Below are 18,303 nucleotides of genomic sequence, written 5' to 3'. Positions count from 1 at the left end.
CCTGTTCTGTAATTTATTAATACATTTTATATACCATGTTCTCAGAACTTTTTGATCATCCCTCATACTTGGGTAGTTGTAACCCCCAGAATAACATGTGATAGTAAGATCAAGGGGTAATTGACAGTCTGACATGTAATTCTCTGAGCAGTTCAAACAAGTTCCTAGGACAGCCCGTGCAGGTTTTATCAATTAAATCCAGAAAACGTTGCTAGCAGGGACAAAGAGGCGATTATCCCATTGTATAAGGAAATAGTTAGGCCATATCTGGAATATTGCATACAGATTTTGAAATCTCATTTTGGGAAGAACATAATTGTCTTGTAAAGGTTGCAGAGAATAGCAGTACTATTAGTTGTGTGTGGGGGGGGGGGATAATTGGATAATCTTACCAAAAAAGACTGGAATTCTGTAAATTGCAGTCTACAAATGGCATCTGCTTTGTGACCAAACAGCTGCAATTGTAGTGTATAAGCCTTTAAAAAGATTAAGTAAACAAAAATGCTGATAGATGAAACATGAAGATGGTGGGAATAAATTTATATTGGAAAAGGTTGGTTATAACATAGATGAGTGAAAATTTGCATTTAGGCAAAGAGCCATCATTTGAAATAGATTTCCATGTTGTGGTGGTTGTTAAGTTGAATAAATTTAAAATTGGTTTGTACAAATTATTGGAAGGAACGGGGAAATAAAGTTTTGTTTTGTTTTGTTTTTTTTGTTGGTGCTATATAAGCTTGCTTCCTTGCATCCTTTCCAGTATTAATAGTAAACTCACCTCAATTTTAATATTACTATGAAAGAAAAAGAAACATTAAAAACAAGTGAATATTTTATCTATAAATATGGTTAATTTCAAGTGATTTTACTTTATGGTGATTGGTATTTTATTTTATTTTCTGTATGTGCCAACACAGCCATCTCTTTCTTAATGAACATTTGGTTAACAAAGTTTCAGCATAATGAATGTTTTTATTTGATTCTACTTTCGAATATCATAAAAGAAATCTAGTTATATTGAAGGCAAAGTTGAATTTCACACATGGCACGCTATACCAAGACCGGCCACAAGCACGTTCAACTGGCTTTGATGAACAGGGCCCTGCACTTAAATGGTCTAAATAACAATATCATCTGCATCTTTTCCACATTTCTATCAGTGAGCCTATCGCTGTCTTACCCCACATTATTGTCACTCCAAGAGTGCTTGCACGAGTTGACTTGAAAATTGCTAGAGATAGAGTACAGCCACTCCGCGGCAAACGTAATACATGACTTATGGAAATTTGACTTTACGTAAGTTTTTGCCGGCGGGTGCAAACTTTAAAAAATATGGAAACTTATTTTGCATCCGTAAGAATAAATGGAGGTATTGTGAAAATATCGTAATGTGACCCCAATAACATTTTTTTTTTTTTTTTTTGGTAATTCGTTCCAAGACCTCAGAAGTTGAAATTTTTGCTATATAACTAAGCTGTTTATCTCTCTAAAAGCTCATTTTTATAATGGAAATTTCACTACACATTCATCGTTATAAGAATCAATTTTGATCGTGATATTTTTCTAAAACACATTTCTGGAGGTCACCACCATAAAACAATAAAAACAATTTGCCCTTTCCAGTTTATTGGGCTTTTCTGTTATAAACGGGAAGTAAACTCGATCTTATTGCATTTGCGATAATATTGATAACTGGAATTCTGTGGGTTTTTACGTTATGGTATTATGGTGAAATTAATATAAAAAACATAAATTTTCAGGATCTTGTCTTCATTCCTATTTACTTATTACAATGGTGAAGGGAAAGGGACCAACGGAAAGTGCAAGTGCTGGCAATGCTAGGACACAAAACAAAATTGATTTAGAAATGAAGATGAAAATGTTTAAGAAGTAAGAAGCAGGACAAAGTTTATCATCTGTTGCACGGAATTAGGTCTCACTGCTTCAACAGTGAATACTATTCTTCAACAGTGGTACAGTGCACTTATAAAAGAACATGTTAAAGGATCAATGCATTTAAGATCAACAGTGATTACAAAACAGTGTTTAGTGCTATATCGAAGATGGAAAAGCTATTAATAATATAGATGGAAAATCAGATTCAGAAGCAAGTGCCCCTAAGTCTAATGACCAGTCAAGCAAAAGCAAGAAGTATTTATGAAGATATTAAGAATAAGTACAGCAAATCCCAACCCAAGTTCATGGCAAGCAACAGGTGGTTTAATAGGTTCAAGCATCGTGCTGGTTTCCAAAACATTTAAGTATGCAGTGAAGTCACCAGTGCCGATTCTGCAGTTGCAGAGAAATTTTGTGGTGTGTTGGAAAAAACCCCTTCTAAACCTCCACAGCCCTCAACTTCCGCAGTGGCATGCTTGTCAGCTGGAGAGTTAATTCTGGCAACGATTCTCGAAAGGTAAAACTTGCTGACGTTTATGCCTCTTTCCTCTCTCTTTTTGTAATTTTATAATTTTGAAATTTTTGTAATTTTGTACACCTTTGTAATTTTTCCTGTGCATAAGATAAAAAAATTGAATAAATAATTCTATTTACATGTTCGTTGAAGATTTCTTTTTTGCTTCAATAAAATTCAGCGCACATGGTTTGCGAATGCTGCATAAGCATTTAGGGAAATTCCGGCTTACGTAGAGTTCTGTGGAACGGCACTGTTACGTAAGTCAGGGAGTTGCTGTATATACTTCATTCTCAATGTGTATGTTTCGTTTGATATCAAACACATTATTTAAAAATGTAATTTTTATGTTATACTCACTTTCAATAATATCTGTATTGTCTGCATGATGTGTTTGATTATTGGTTCGTATTATAGTAGTAGTAGTAATTGAGGCATGTGATGCAAGAAAGCAAGCTTATGTAGCATCAGCCCCCAAAAAAAAAAAAAAAAAAAAAAACATTTCACACATCCATTCCCTCTAAACATTTGTCCAGTTACGCCTTGAATTTAATTTATTTAAGCTATCAACTTCCACAACAACAACAAATGGAAGTTAGTTCCAACTACCCACTGCCTAAGGTAAATTTCAGCACTTATATTCTATTCTTGTCTAGTCTCCAGAAGCTGAAATTTGCAGAATTTAAGCCTTTCTTGGTAAGACTGCCCTTTCATTCTCTTCACCAATCTTGTTGTCCTGCTCTGTACTTATTCAAGCAACACTACATCCTTTCTAAAATGGGGCATCCAGACCTGTATGCAGTACTCACAGTGTGGCTTGACCATTGCCTTATACAAAGGGATAATCAACTTCTTTTCCCTATTAGCAAAATTCCTGTATACCAATGACAATACCCCATGTCCTGCTCTGGCTGCCTGTCTGCACTGCTCAGAAAATTTTCATATCTGACTGCACAATTACTCCCAGGTATTTTTCATTTTCTACCACCCTAAGTGTAGTACACACAGATGATACGTTTCTCTGGGGTTACTGCTACCCATATACAGTACTTTGCATTTGTCAATGTTAAACTTCAGTTGCCACTTCCCATCCCATCTACCCAAATTTTCTAAATCCTGTTGTAGTAGCACACCCTCATTACTGTCATTAACAACCTTGCCAACCTTTTTATAATATGCAAACTTCGACACTAAGCCCCGATATACCTTCATCAATATTATTGATAAATATATAAAACAACAGTGTGCCCAACACCGAACCCTGTGGTACTCCACTAATAATATTAGTCCATGAAGAGCAGCCTCCATTGATTACCAGTCTCTATCTTCTCCCACTCGACAACCCTTTTATGCATTGTAGCAACTTATACTTAAACCATACTGCTGCAATTTGTACAGCAATCTTCTATGTGCAACAGTGTCAAAAGCTTTCCTGAAATCCAAGTACATGATATCCAAATTATTTTTTACATCTAGTTCCTTTGTAACCACATAGTATCCAATCAGATTTGTCAGACAAGACTTTCCTATAACAAACCTGTGTTGTGTCTGAATTATTGCTGCAATCTTGTCTAGATGATCCTGCAATGCATCTTTAACCAGTAACTCCATTATTTTACTCGGAACAGAAGTTAAACTGACTGGTCTGTAATTAATCAGTCACCCTTAGATTTCCCCCTTTGTAAATTGGGGATACATTTGCACATCTCCAGTCCATGGGGACCTCCTCTGAATCTAAAGATGCTCTTTTAATTATGGCTATGGGTTTGCTAACTTCCCTCGCTGCCTTCTTCAATATAACGGGATGATTCCGTTCATCCCAGGTGGCTTTTTTATGTTTAACTTCAACAATTTCTTGTCCACTTTGCTCTCAGTTATTACAAAATCACTTAGCTCCCTGTTAGAGTTTGATAAACTTCTGGCATTCTCCTCCTTGATTAACTCCTCATGTGTGAATGTAGATGCAAAATACTCATTGTTTTTTTTTTTTTTTTATTATGAAAACCCCAAACACGAGAGGTATTAGAACCTATAGTACTTAGTACCTGCTTGCATTGAAGGTTGAGAAGATGAGAGGAGATATTTGTTGACATTTGAACTTCTGCAGACTGTAATTTTCAGGAAAGACATATGAAGGAAGGTTGTTCCAGAAAACGGCAGTTGAATGAATAAATGAGGAAGATGAAAAGTTGGTTCTGTGAATTTGAAGTTGAACAGTAAATTGATGTTGACTGGTGGCAGCACATGTTCGAACTGTTTTGAAAGAGAGAGCGGGAATTAAAGAATCCAGTTCAGAAGAACAGTGCCCATGGAAGTATCTGTAGAAAAGGCATGCAGCAGAAACAGTATGTCTATAAGACACAGAGTGGAGAGACTGTTAGAGAGGAGAGGAGTCATTAATTAACCTAACTGCCCTCTTCTGAATGGAATCTAGATGCCTGAGAGAGGTTTTGGGGTCACCTCCCCAGATGTGGGAACAATATTCCATGGTAGGGCAGATTTGAGATTTCTACAGAGTGAACAGCTGTTTGGAAGAAAAGTAACATTAAGACTGAAAGGGAAAACCAAGTTTTTTAGATGCAGAGGAAGCAATATTTGTAATGTGCTTGTGCCAAGAGAGATTAGAAGTCAGGGTAATCCCCAAAAGAGATATATCATTTTGCCTAGAAATCGGAGTGTCACCAAAGATAAGCATAGGAGCAGAAGAACCCTTTTTGCGAGATATAAGATAAGACTGAGTTTTAGAAGGATTGAAATCAACTAAGTTTTGCCCCACTGGAAAATTACCTGGAGATCAGCATTTAAGGAATTGGTAGTGGATATACGAGAAGTTGAAGCTGATTGAGCAATGCAAGGTTTCTCAAAATGAAATGTGGAATGCAAATTACTATCAACAGCAAAACTATGGATAGGATTTCCAGTCAGTGGAAGAAGGTCATTAATATACAAGAAGAAAAGAGTGGTGTAAAGAACTGAAACTTGGGGTACACCATCATTAGTGGAGAAGTTAGAAGACAGAGAGCCATCTACCATCACCCTCAGTGAGCGATCAGAGAGAAAACTGGATAACCAATTATAAAAAACAGTTGGTAAACCATAAGATGGAAGCTTGTTTAGAAGACCTTTATGCCAAACATGATTGAAAGCCTTTGAGATGTCTAGAGCAACTGCTTGTGTTTCACCAAACTTTTCCATTGAGTTTGTCCATAAATGGGTAACATAAGCCAGAATATCACCAGTGGATCGACACTGACGGAATCCATACTGGCAATCATAGATCAGATGGAAGGTTTCTAGGTAGTTTTAAGAGTTGGAAGTTATGATTTCTCCATTACTTTAGAAAGAGTAGAAGTAATTGCAATGGGACGATAACTGGATGGTAGGGATTTGTCACCCTTTTTAGGAACTGGCTGGATATGAGCAAATTTCCAAGCAGAAGGAAAAACACCTTTGGAAAAAGAAAGTGAAAAAAGGTGGCAAAGAACAGGAGGAAGTTCAGAAGCACAGGTTTTGAGAACAAGTGGCGAAATATCATCAAGACCTGGAGTTTCTTAGCATCAAGATTCGTCAAAATACTTCTGATATCCTTTTGACGGAAGATCACAGGAGGCATTGAATGGAGCATGTTAGGAATGGTGGGAGGTGTTTTACCAATGTCATTAATACAATGAGTTGTAAGAAAAATGGGATGTTAGCAGGTCAGCTTTATCCTTGGCCAAAGTGACAACAGAACCATCTGGTTTTGACACAGATGGGAGCAGAGATTGTCAAAAGTTGCGGCTAATAACTTTGGCAAGAGACTAGAATGCTTGGCTAACATTAGGGCAATAAGCAAGTTTTCTACTCTTAGCCTGTTCAAAATCTAGTTTGGACTGATTAATAACTGCTTTACAATTGTTGCGAGCTTTGGTGGAGGCAGAAAATGAAACTGAAGAATTGGAAACAAGCCAATTACGATATGCAATCTTCTTCTCTTGAACAGTCTTAGTACATTTATTAGAAAACCAAGGTTTAGATAAAGGACGAGATTTTAAAGTGGAGTGTGGAATAAAGGATCCATTCCTACAAGAATAATTTCACTGATACGATCTGAGCAAACGTTAACATCAGAAGTTTTGAAACAGTAAACCGACTAAAGAAAGGAAGAAAAAAAATCTCACAGGTCATCCCATTTTGCATTGTTGTAATTCCAAACAACACGAGGTTGGGAATAGCCATGAGATAACGGCTCCATTGGAGAAGAGACAATTACCAAGTTGTGATCTGAGGTACCTAAAGGACCACTCACTTTGACCGTGTACTTAGAAGGGTTGTTTGTGAGAAAATGATCAACCGTGTTGGCTGTATGGTTAGGATTGTCCGGTATTCTTGCAGGTAAATGAACAGTCTATTCAAGGTCATTAGTAATTGCAAAAGGCTCAGCATCTCGACCAGCTGGGTCAGTGTGACTAGAAAACGCAAGTCAGCTGGAGTTGTAAACATTAAAAAACATTACCAGTTTATCAGCTACCGGAGCAGGATCATCAATAGTAGAACCATCTATGTTAAGTGGACCAATCTGATTTATCCCCTTCCTTCTAGAGTTTACATAAGTAAAGAACTCTTTGCTGTTTTTCTTTGCATCCTTTGCCAAAGATTTCTTGTAATCTGCTTTTGTCTGCCTAACGTCATTTGTGGCTTAATTACAGACTAGCTTATATCTGCCGTATGCTTCTGTGTTGCCTGATAATTTATATGCATCCTGTGCATTATTCTTCTCTGCCATGAGCCCCATTAATTCATCTGACATCCATTTTAGGCCTAAACCTTGAACGGTATTTCTCGACCAGCATCTCGACCAGCTGGGTCAGTGTGACTAGAAAACGCAAGTCAGCTGGAGTTGTAAACATTAAAAAACATTACCAGTTTATCAGCTACCGGAGCAGGATCATCAATAGTAGAACCATCTATGTTTAACCCCGGGGGCTCACATCTAGTGAGTATGGGCTTGGCAAACCCAGGGTCCTGAGCTGGATATCATCATTCTTCTCTTTCTTGGTGATTCCTTTCTACTTCTCTCTCTCTCTCTCTCTCTCAGGGGGTAACTTGGGAATTTTTTTTTTTTGGCTGTTGCAGCATAAGCCTCAGGCTTCCTTGTACCATATGGCCATTAATAATAATAATAATAATAATAATAATAAGTGGACCAATCTGATTTATCCCCTTCCTTCTAGAGTTTACATAAGTAAAGAACTCTTTGCTGTTTTTCTTTGCATCCTTTGCCAAAGATTTCTTGTAATCTGCTTTTGTCTGCCTAACGTCATTTGTGGCTTAATTACAGACTAGCTTATATCTGCCGTATGCTTCTGTGTTGCCTGATAATTTATATGCATCCTGTGCATTATTCTTCTCTGCCATGAGCCCCATTAGCCGACTGGGCTAGCCGAGTGGGTAAAGTACCTGCCCGGCAACCCAAAGGTCGCGGGTTCGATTCCCGCCTCGGGCTTGGATCAAAGTACTGCAAAAACCTTGGGAGGTGCAATATGGCCACAGAAGCCGATGCGCCAACAACTACCAAATCAAAAAAAAAAAAAAAAAAAAAAAAAAAAATGAGCCCCATTAATTCATCTGACATCCATTTTAGGCCTAAACCTTGAACGGTATTTCTTAGTTAGTATGAAAAGCCTAGTAGCCTCCAAGATTAAGTCCCTGAAGGCTTTTCATTTAGAATTCACTGTTGGTAACATCATTAGTTGACCCCACTGTATACAATTTAAAAACTGTCTGAGAGTACTGTAGACACCTTTACAAAAGTAAAACTCTTCTTTTACCCTTGATGGTAGTTATGTCTTTAAGTAAATCCCAGATCAATACACTGTGATCACTGTCACCTAGTGGTTCCTTTATCTGCAAATTCTTAATGCATGAATAATCACTGCTGATAATCAGATCAAGAGTATTACTTCCTCTGGTCGCTCCTCGAACATGTTGCTGTAGAAAGCAATCCTCCAAAAAATTCACAAAAGTCTTGCTAGCGTGCGAGTGATCAATCCACAAGTTCCAGTCAGTATATGGAAAGTTAAAATTCCCCATTACAAGACATTCTGATTTACTGGCCCACTCTATTTCTCTGCACAAGTGTTCGTTGTACTCATAAAAGTCATGAGGCCTATAACACACTCCTACTCTTTTTTTTCACTTTTCCAGTGGTTATGTCACATCAAACAGACTGAACATTGCACTGTCCACCCATGTCAACTGGATGCAGTTCCTTAAATTTTGTGTGTTTCTTAACACACAAAATTTAACCCTCCCTAACCTGTCTATCCTTTCTGTACTCATTGTATTCCCCTGTGCTGTCATTAGCTATATGTATATGTTAGATCAGAGGTTCTCAACCTGTGCGTCGCAACGCCCTGTGGGAGATACCATAATTTTCAAGGTGCATTGTGGATGATGTAATAGTTTGTGTGCCGACCAGGCTAGCCGGGTGGGTAAAGTGCCTGCCTGGTAACCTAAAGGTCGCGGGTTCGAATCCCGCCTCGGGCTTGGATCAAAGTACTGCAAAAACTTTGGGAGGTGTATTATGGCCACAGAAGCCGATGCGCCAACAACTACCAAAAAAAAAAAAAGGGGGAACTTAGAGGGGAACAGGCATTTTGTGTGTTATCAGACACCCAGTCTAAAACACTGGTGGATCCAATATCTTTCTATCTCAGAAGATTTAGGAGAAGTCCAATTGGTCTGCCTCTCTAAAATCCACTCGTGCACTCCTTCTCAATGGTCAGCCCTGTTACGCCACTTAGGTGGCAATGAATGTGTAGAGTGGTTCCCTTCAAGATGCCTGGTCAGCGTGAAGAGGAAAAGACCAAACCCTCCAGCACATGACAGCATGACGAAACAAATGGCCCTCAGTCCCCAGTGGTTTTCACTCCCCCTGTTACGGCAGCGAGAGGATCAGAGTTGGAAGTAGAGGGTGCTAAGAATCTCTGGGTATGACCAGGTTGCCATGCACAGAAACTGAACTTGGCCTGTTACAACGTAAGATCGCTCATCAGAGAAGACAGGATATTAGAGCTGAAAAGGAATTAGAATATCATCGGTTTGGCTGAAACAAGAAGAAGAAATGAATCACTTATAAGTTTATCAAGTGGAAATCTGCTGTACACCAATGGAAACAGGGAGAGGAGTTGGCTTTCTGGTCCATAAAGATATAAAAAACAACATTTTGGATTTCAAAATGTTGAATCCAAGGGTGACATCACCAAGGGTGTCAAGACTACTTCTCAGAATTCCTAAGAGGTACAAGCTAACGGTCATAATGATTTATGCACCAACATCGAGCCATGATGATGAAGAGGTTGAAGAAATTTACACCGAAATCGAGAGTCATATAGATGAGCAGAAAACCCACTACACTATCATTATGGGGGACTTCAATGCTAAGGTTGGAAAGAGGCAAAACAGCGCAGAAAGGGGAACTATAGGAAATTTTGGAATTGGTGAAAGAAATGAAAGAGGTAAAAGACTTGTGGAATTTGCAGAATCTCGAGGATTGTCAGTAATGAACACTTTTTTTCAAAAAAAGGGTGTACAGAAAGTGGACATGGAAGAGCCCAAATGGATTAACAACTAATGAAATCGACTTCATCCTCATTAACAGAAGACATATCGTGAATGATCTTACCGTCCTGAACAAGGTAAATGTTGGAAGTGAACACAGAATGGTAAGATGCACACTTGATATAGATGTAAGAAGAGAAATAAAAAAACTGACTCGAGTAAATAATACGAAGGTCTTTGAGATAACAGAAGAGGAGAAAAAGCAGTATGTACTGGAACTTAAGAACAAGTTTGGGCTTCTGCAGACTGCTCAGGACCAAGATATCAACGAGGAATATTACAACTTTCTGAAAGTGATAAAGCCCAAGAAACCTATAGGTATAAAGAAAATCCAAAGAAGAAAAATTAGTCAAGAAACACTTGTCATGATGAACCAAAGAAGACAAATGAAGAGCAAGATAAACACTGACAAGGAGAAAATTGAGTATACTGAGTTATGCAAAGCTATTAGAAAGAGTCTCAGAGAGGACATAAGAAGATTTAACACAAGAAAAGTAGAACAAGCATTAAGAGAAAACAAAGGATTTAAATCAGCAGCCATGAGCAGTAATACAGAAAGACAAATTATACTGAAAATGAAGAATAGCGATGGTGTACTTATAAATAACAGAGAAGCATAATTCAAATAACAAAAGACTACTATAGAGAATTATACAAGGAGTGAGGGAATTGTTTATTGTTCTGAAATCACTGCTTCTTTATCCTCTTTTTCTGTTGACATATAATTATTTCTCTTCTGGTTTCACCATCGAAAGCTCTTTTACTTCTTCCTGTGGATCTTCAAATATGTCTTTGAAGTGTATAAGTCAAATCTGTACCTCTCCAATAATGTTGGAAGATGCTTTAATTTAACTTTATCCCAGAATGCTTTTGTGGCTATCAGAATTCTAAAATCTTTTTAGCGATCCAAAACTGTTACAGAAGGCTCAGCCTCAGCTAAACTCTCTGATAACCAAGTGTCACTGTATCAAAACAAAATAGTCCTTTTGAGAATATAAAGCAAGATTGACAGGCTTATATTTTCTTTATTTATTATATATATATATGAAGTTATCACTGAAGAGTTATTAATTTCATTATCTTTGGTATGATCATTTTTTTAGTGCAGGTGGAAAATTACTTGAAGGACATTTCATTGTATTCTTGGATGAATACAGTGTGCCACAGAAGAAGAGTTTGAAAGGTTTGAAATGCAGTGAAATGGCCTTCTTTAAATACAGAATGTTATGTAGGTCCTTCTTGGCATTTTTTTTTCAAAAAAAGTCCCGTTTCATCGCAATTAAAAACTTGATGCGGTACGTAACCTTCAGAGTTGATAAGGTTTGCGAATTCCTCCACATAGGCATCTGCTGCTTTTTTGTCCGAACTAGCTGCCTCTCCAAGCCTAACAACACTATGAATTCCAGTTCGTCGATGAAACTTCTCGAACCAGCCTCTACTTGCTTTAAATTTGTCAATGCTAGCATCACTTGTATTCAGCGTTTTCGCCACTAAATCACCGTGCAAAAGTAAAGCCTTCTTGCATATTAGGGCCTCGCTAACACTATCTCCAGCAAGCTGCTTTTCATTAATCCAAACTAACAATAATTTTTCTACTTCTAACACTTGAGACCTTTGCTTCATTAACATAGTCACTCCTTTAGCCACATCAGCCGTCTTTAGCACATCTTTGTTCTTTAAGATAATACAGATCGTAGATTTAGCCATGTCGTACTGCTTGGCGAGATCAGAAACATGAACACCATTCTCACGTTTAGTTATTATTTCCTTCTTCGTTTCTACTGTAATACGCTTAGGCTTCTTTACACCACTGTCACTAACACTTTTCATGTAATGAGGGTTAATTTAATGCAAAAAGCAAAAAAAAAAAATTGTATCAAGAACAACGCAATGACAAACAATGTTCACAGCGCACAAACCTGAGTACAACTGATGCTGTTCACGAGCCGAAAACATGGCGCCAAAGCCATGTTTATACATCCGTGCGTCGAGGCATTGTTCGCGGGTCGAGTCAAAATTTGTTCGGAAATTGTGTTCGTGGGCCGATTTGTTCGTGACCAGAGGCGTTCGTGACCCGAGGTACCACTGTATTTAAAAAGTTCTGTGTTTTTTAACATTTTATTTTTAAAAAAAAATTATCAATTCTGCAGAAAATTTTAAAAAAAATCTTAGAGCCATAAAATATAAAGATAAAGCTATTTGCTGTTCCATTTTCTGGTTTAAAAAACAAAACAAAACACATTAAACATGCACATATTTCTGCTTACGTGTATAAATAATTTGGAAAAGATTTGTAGAAATATATGTACAGGGTTGGTATTATGATGCTAAGCACTTTATATACATAGTCTAAATTTGTTCGCAGCTTGAGGCTCTAGCCCTAAATGCGCCTTAGTCTATGTACAGGGTTGTTAAAATTAAAATATCCCAATGTAGAGGGCTCTGGAGCGAGTTCTAAGGCTCGTACTGAAGAGAAATTTGGACAACAGGTACAATAAAGAATGTGCTCGCCATTTATTGGGGAAAAAAATTAGTTACAAAATTTGTCACTGTATGGCGCGCAACTATCTTAGTTATGATTATGCAAATAACGTAAATTATTTGCATAATCATAAGTTATTGCCGCAGTGCCACTATTCAGCTCTACTGTACTGTATAAAAGCAAAGCACTCTCTTCAGAATCATACAGTAGATGTTTGCCTGTAGAGCCATAAAATATAAAGCAGCAATGCTTTATATATACAGCAGCAATGCCAACAACATTGCAGGAAAAGGTGCTATTAGTGAAGCTGTACTATCAGAACAGCAATAATGCAGCTGCAGCTATCAGAGAATTCCGGCATCAGAAGTGCATAAGGTGGACCTATGACTGTTTGTGCTGTCCGCAAAATGATTGCGAAATTTGAAGCGACAGGACATGTTGGTGTTCAGCCAGGTAGAGGTCGAAAACAAGTGGACTCCTCTCATGTTGAAGATGTGGCTATGGCTGTTGTGGATTTATCAAGTTAATCTCCATGGTAGCGCAAGTGTGTCAGCTGTTTCTCGTGAAGTGGACATGCCGTATTCCACTGTAAGGCTAGTAATTCATCAGGTGTTGCGGTACTATCCTTACAAGATGCACATGCTACAGTAGCTAAAGCATGGTGATGCAGATATTCGTTTCACATACGCACTTCAGTTTCTGGTGCGAATGACAGTGGATATCATATCACTTGGCCATGGAACATCCTTTGGAGTGATGAAGCCCACTTCTGCTTAAATGAACAAGTGAATATGCACAACTGTCGCATTTGGGCAGCAGAAAACCCTTGAGTTATCCAAGAGGTCCCGTTGCATACTCCAAAAGTGACAGTGTGGTGTGGATTTATGGCCACATTCATGATTGGGCCATGCTGACTGGGTTAGCCGGATGGGTAGCCCAGGCAGGCAACCTAAAGGTCGAGGGTTCGAACCCGCCTCAGGCTTGGATCAGAGTAGAAAATGCAAAAACCATTTGGGAGGTGGAGTATGGCCATAGAAGCCAATGCGCCAACAACTAACAAAAAAAAAAAAAAAAAAGATTGGCCATATTTTTTTGAACAGGTAACACCGACTGGACCCCGCACCTGTTCCATCACTGGAGAGTGATATTATGATATTATGTTGGCAAATTTTGCAATACCAGAGCTGCAACAACATGGGTGTCTTTGGGGTACCTTATTCATGCAAGATGATGCGCCAAAACACATCCACCGTTGTGTCCAAAGACTGCTAAGGCAACACTTTACAGATGAACGAGTCATCAGCATTTGTTTCCAGACATCTTGGTCACTCCAATCACTGGACCTCACACCATGCAACTTCTGGTCGTGGGGTTATTTGAAGAACCAGGTGTATTGGAAAGGATATCAAACTCTGGCAGATCTGAAGGACAGCATTAGATGTCATGTGGTGGCTATTCCAGTTGACACGCTACGTTCTGCTGTAGAAAATGCTGTTCTTAGAATAGAAACTTTTGTTGACAAAAATGGAGGACACATTGAACAATTGTAGCGCTGTTCAAGTGATTTGTATTGCCACATCGCCATATAGTGACAAATTTTATAACTAAATTTTTTTTTTCCTAATAAATGGCAAGTGCATTCTTCATTGTATCTGTTGTCCAAATTTCTCTTCAGTACTAGCCTTAGAACTCTCTCCAGAGCCCTCTACATAGGGATACTTTAATTTTAACAACCCTGTATATTAGATACTGTTGTTCACTTCCATTCTCAATTTCTTTCAAAATCTATTTCAAATTTGGAGTGCTGTGAAGCACAGAAAACTTGAATATTATGCATGGTACTAATTTTCTGTTGCAAGTGAATATTGACATCCATGTTGTCTTGTTTATTCAAAAATAATAATGAATCTTTCAAACATACTTCATGAAATGAAGTATATTTGAAACATTAAACAACCATTAAAAACAGTTGATATATATAGATCACATGGGAGAGTTTTATAAATAACTTGAACTAGAAACGAACATAGTTCCAAGCTTTGTAGCATCAGTAGCAAGGTTCCCATACTAGCATTGTTACAAGTTAAAATGTAGAACAAACATGGTAAAACCTGCTCTTCTTGGGACCACTCATGCTGCAACTTTGGGAAAACAATTTTTAAAAAAAATTAAAAATCACACCAAATAAAAATTTGACTATATTTAGGAAGGTATGGAAAATCACAGATTTTTATCTTCAACCAACAGTTAATGCAGCCCTTTACTTTTGTGAAAGGGGGTAGAGACAAAGAGTCAAAGAACCTGATGGTTTTTTATCATTTTTTAAGAGTGGAGAGCGCTTTATAATTTCATGAAGGAGGGCAGAATTTGTAGTTTAATGACTGACCACGGATTAATACATTAGTACACAATTTATCAGATTTATTTCTAAAGCTATACAGCGTCTGCCACCACAAGCATATTAATTGCTTTTAGTAGATGTAAAAACTTGTTTGAACAGATCAGCATACAATCACTTTGACAGCATAACAATGACAGAATTACAACAGTGCTATTTTCATTTAAACCATGATAGCTGCCTCTCCAGATTTATGGTGCCAATTCCATTTTTTTTTTATTTGATTTTACTCCTTTTCTGTCTCTTTCTACCATACGAGAATTCATATTATAGAATTTGTCCATCTTTTTTTTCAAAAGCTGTTTTGTCTTTTTTCTTTTCATGAAAAATAGTAAAGCAGTGTTATAATTGAAAATTTTAAATAATTCTGTGAAATTTTTCTTAATTTTGTTCAGGAATACAACCATGATAAACACCCGAGAATAGTTTGTCGTAATTGTTCAGTTTGAAAATAAAAAATAATAAAACTTTATTCTGCAGGTTTTCATTTATAATGCAATGCATATGTTATGGGATAGGGATGATATACTCTCTCTCTCTCAATTTGGAAAGCAATAAGGATTAAATAAAAGAACTTAAAGTTTATTAAAAACTAATATAAGTAAAGATTTATTTTTAAAGAAAATATATGCATTTTCAACTCCTCACTCAAGTTGCCAATAGAATCTAAAAATATGAAAAAAAAACACCATTCTCCCTTGTCAGTAAATTAGTAAAGGCAACCTTCCTTGCCAGTCACAATTACAAAAGACCAGTGGGAGAGAAGTATAGAGACAATATGTCATGATTGCCAAAACAAATTGACGTGGCAAAACTCTACTAAGCTGTTTGTATATTACAGCAAAAAAAAACATTAGTGTAAGTTTACACATTGTACCATCAAGGTTAGTGTAAGTTTCAAAATTGTACTATCGAGGTGATTTGTTTGCTGATGTGATCCAGTGAAGTGTTGCAACTTCAAGTATTTAATACACTCATAGCAGAAGCTGTATGATTTTATGAATACATTTGGTAAATTGCAGACTTAGTTTGGTGGGCAGCTGAATTCTATCATGAATTCCTGAAACCAAAGCATATTTCCTTAGAGTAGTAGAAAGTTTGGTAGCGCCAAACAGAATTCATAGATAGCAAATTGCCCAGCTAGGTTTTTAGAATTGCTGACTTAAATATTATTTAATTTAAATATAATCATATTTGTAGAACAATTCTTCATCCAATAATGCTATTTGGAGAATAAGCTTCTTGAACCAAATTGGAACAAATCAATTTTGCAAAAAAAAAGTTTCCTGTTCTGCTCAATATCATTGAAGATAAAGAAATAGATATTTTGCAGATCATTTCTGTCAATTTCAGTGTGAAAATCTATCAATACTATTATGAAAGAAGAAAGAATTGATGTACATTTGGCCTTGGTCGGGGAACTGAAAAGTGTACAGGAAAGCCTGAAATAAGGCAGGTTGTCCTAAGTTATTTTTGGCATTTTAATAATTACTTGTAGCGGTGCTGAGTGTTAGAGAATATTCAACCAGGTTTTAAAAAAAACTGGCTCCAGATTTTTTGGTGCAGTTTTGTAAATACTCTTGGCAGCCAAGTCTGAACAGCAGTGCCATTGTTACAAACAAAATTTTGACTACATTTCTGAAGAGGTGCAAAGCCTTCTTTAACAGACTTTGTGCCTCTTAAACAGTCATAATCAACTGAATTCATGGACAAAAAAATGTTTGTTAATCTGTTTGAAAGCATATTCTACTGGTGAACAAATCTATTGCTGTATTTTAACATAAAATGTGTATTTTGTCAGTGAAATTTAATTATCAATTGCAGTGTGTATTTTATATAAAAAAACTTCTTTTTTTCCAAAAAACCTATTTTTGGGAAGAATTCCTGCTTTTTTTTGTTTGTTTTTTTTTTTTTTTTTTTTTTTTTTTAGGTAAACCCCAAACACAAGAGATATTAGAACCTATAGTACCGTGCTTGGGTTGGAGGTTGAGAAGATGAAAGAAGATATTTGTTGACATTGGATTTGAACTTCTGTAGACTGTAATTTTCAGGATTTTTGTTTGTTTGTTTTAGTCAAAAAACCTGTTTTCCTTCTGCCTACAAATAATCTCCAACTTGTCCTAAGTTTACAGCTGTGATGATAATAGGAAATGTATACAGGCATAGAACCATTTATCTGGCTCCATAAAAACTGAGCAATGTTATTAAAAATAATTTCCATATCTCTGGAAAATTATATTCTAAAATAAATGTGTGATAGCAGTTCTCCTGATTGCTACAAATGCTTGCCCAGGCAGCCTGACCAAGCATAAGAAATAACACTTGGTGGACTGCTTGATTACCACTTAATTTAATCTAATTTTAATCAAATAGCATAGCTCCATTTGTTTGTTATTAACATGTGCCTAATCCTGACCCATTCAGGATCAGGCACATGCTTTATAATAAATACAACTTTTTTTTTTCTTTTTTTTTTTTTAAATTTAGAATGTGTCCCAGAATTTTTTATACATATACTTTTGAAACACTCATTTTATGAATGAAGTTTTCCTGTTTGTTACTGTATTATTAACATTTTTTATCATTTTTTATTTATAACAAATTGAACAGACATGCAAAAACAAGTGGTAAATGTAGCAGTTTCATTTTAGCTCTTCATCTGATTACACCAGAATGCCCAGTTGATCTTTGCACAGAAAAAATACCAGTCGGATGTCCTATTTTAGATAAGTTCCTCCATGGAGGCATTCTAGTCAGGTCTGTTACTGAAATAGCTGGAGAAAGTGCAAGTGGAAAGACTCAACTCTGTCTACAGTTAACACTGCAGGCCTTGTTAACATTTAATTATGAAGGATTGAAAGTTGGCAAGTATCAGTACTGTTATTTTTTGTTTATCTTAGCTTTATGGTTGTTGATCATGTTTGATGCACCTTCCTTGAACATTAAAATAGTGTAATGTGGCCATTGTATTATCTTTAATTAACTTATCACCTTAACAGATTTAAAAGATACAGAAATAACAGATTTAAAAGCGCTAAAATTTTCAAGTGATTGTAATACTCTTAGAAAGTCAGTAGCATTATTTAGAAATTTAAGAGCCAAGTACATCTGCTGTCACATAATCTGCAGCATAAAGTTATTATACTCATTTTTTTAGTTAGCATGCTAATTTAAAATTAAATTTAGACTAAAATCATGCCACTGAAAAGAGCAGCAAAGCCAAATAGCTTAAAGTAGCAGAAATGCTTTGGCTTGAGAAAGTCATCAATGGCAGTTCACCTGAAAATCAGAACTACATGCAGTGTGCTGTTTGCTGCCTTTTTGCCAGGTTATCTGTAGTGGAACATATTACAACTAAAGGAATGTCTTTGTGCTCTTTCATTGCTGAGAGTGTGAGGAGATTAAACAACT

The 18,303-nt window shown here is 36.7% G+C and overlaps 1 protein-coding gene across 1 annotated transcript in view; it reads left to right on the top strand.

Annotated features, from left to right (window-relative positions):
- spn-B (X-ray repair cross complementing protein spindle B) overlaps nt 1-18,303 on the top strand; it is a 141,648-nt gene that overhangs the window by 56,284 nt on the left and 67,061 nt on the right. The window contains exon 3 of the mRNA XM_090370135.1: nt 17,544-17,756. Within this exon, the coding sequence (XP_090226261.1) occupies nt 17,544-17,756 (213 nt within the window). The remainder of the gene's footprint in view (nt 1-17,543; nt 17,757-18,303) is intronic.

This window comes from Mastigoproctus giganteus, chromosome 3 (assembly GCF_048544385.1).
Source record: "Mastigoproctus giganteus isolate SK-2022 chromosome 3, ASM4854438v1, whole genome shotgun sequence".
NCBI lineage: Eukaryota > Metazoa > Arthropoda > Arachnida > Uropygi > Thelyphonidae > Mastigoproctus > Mastigoproctus giganteus.
This window is presented reverse-complemented; position numbering and strand designations above follow the sequence as displayed.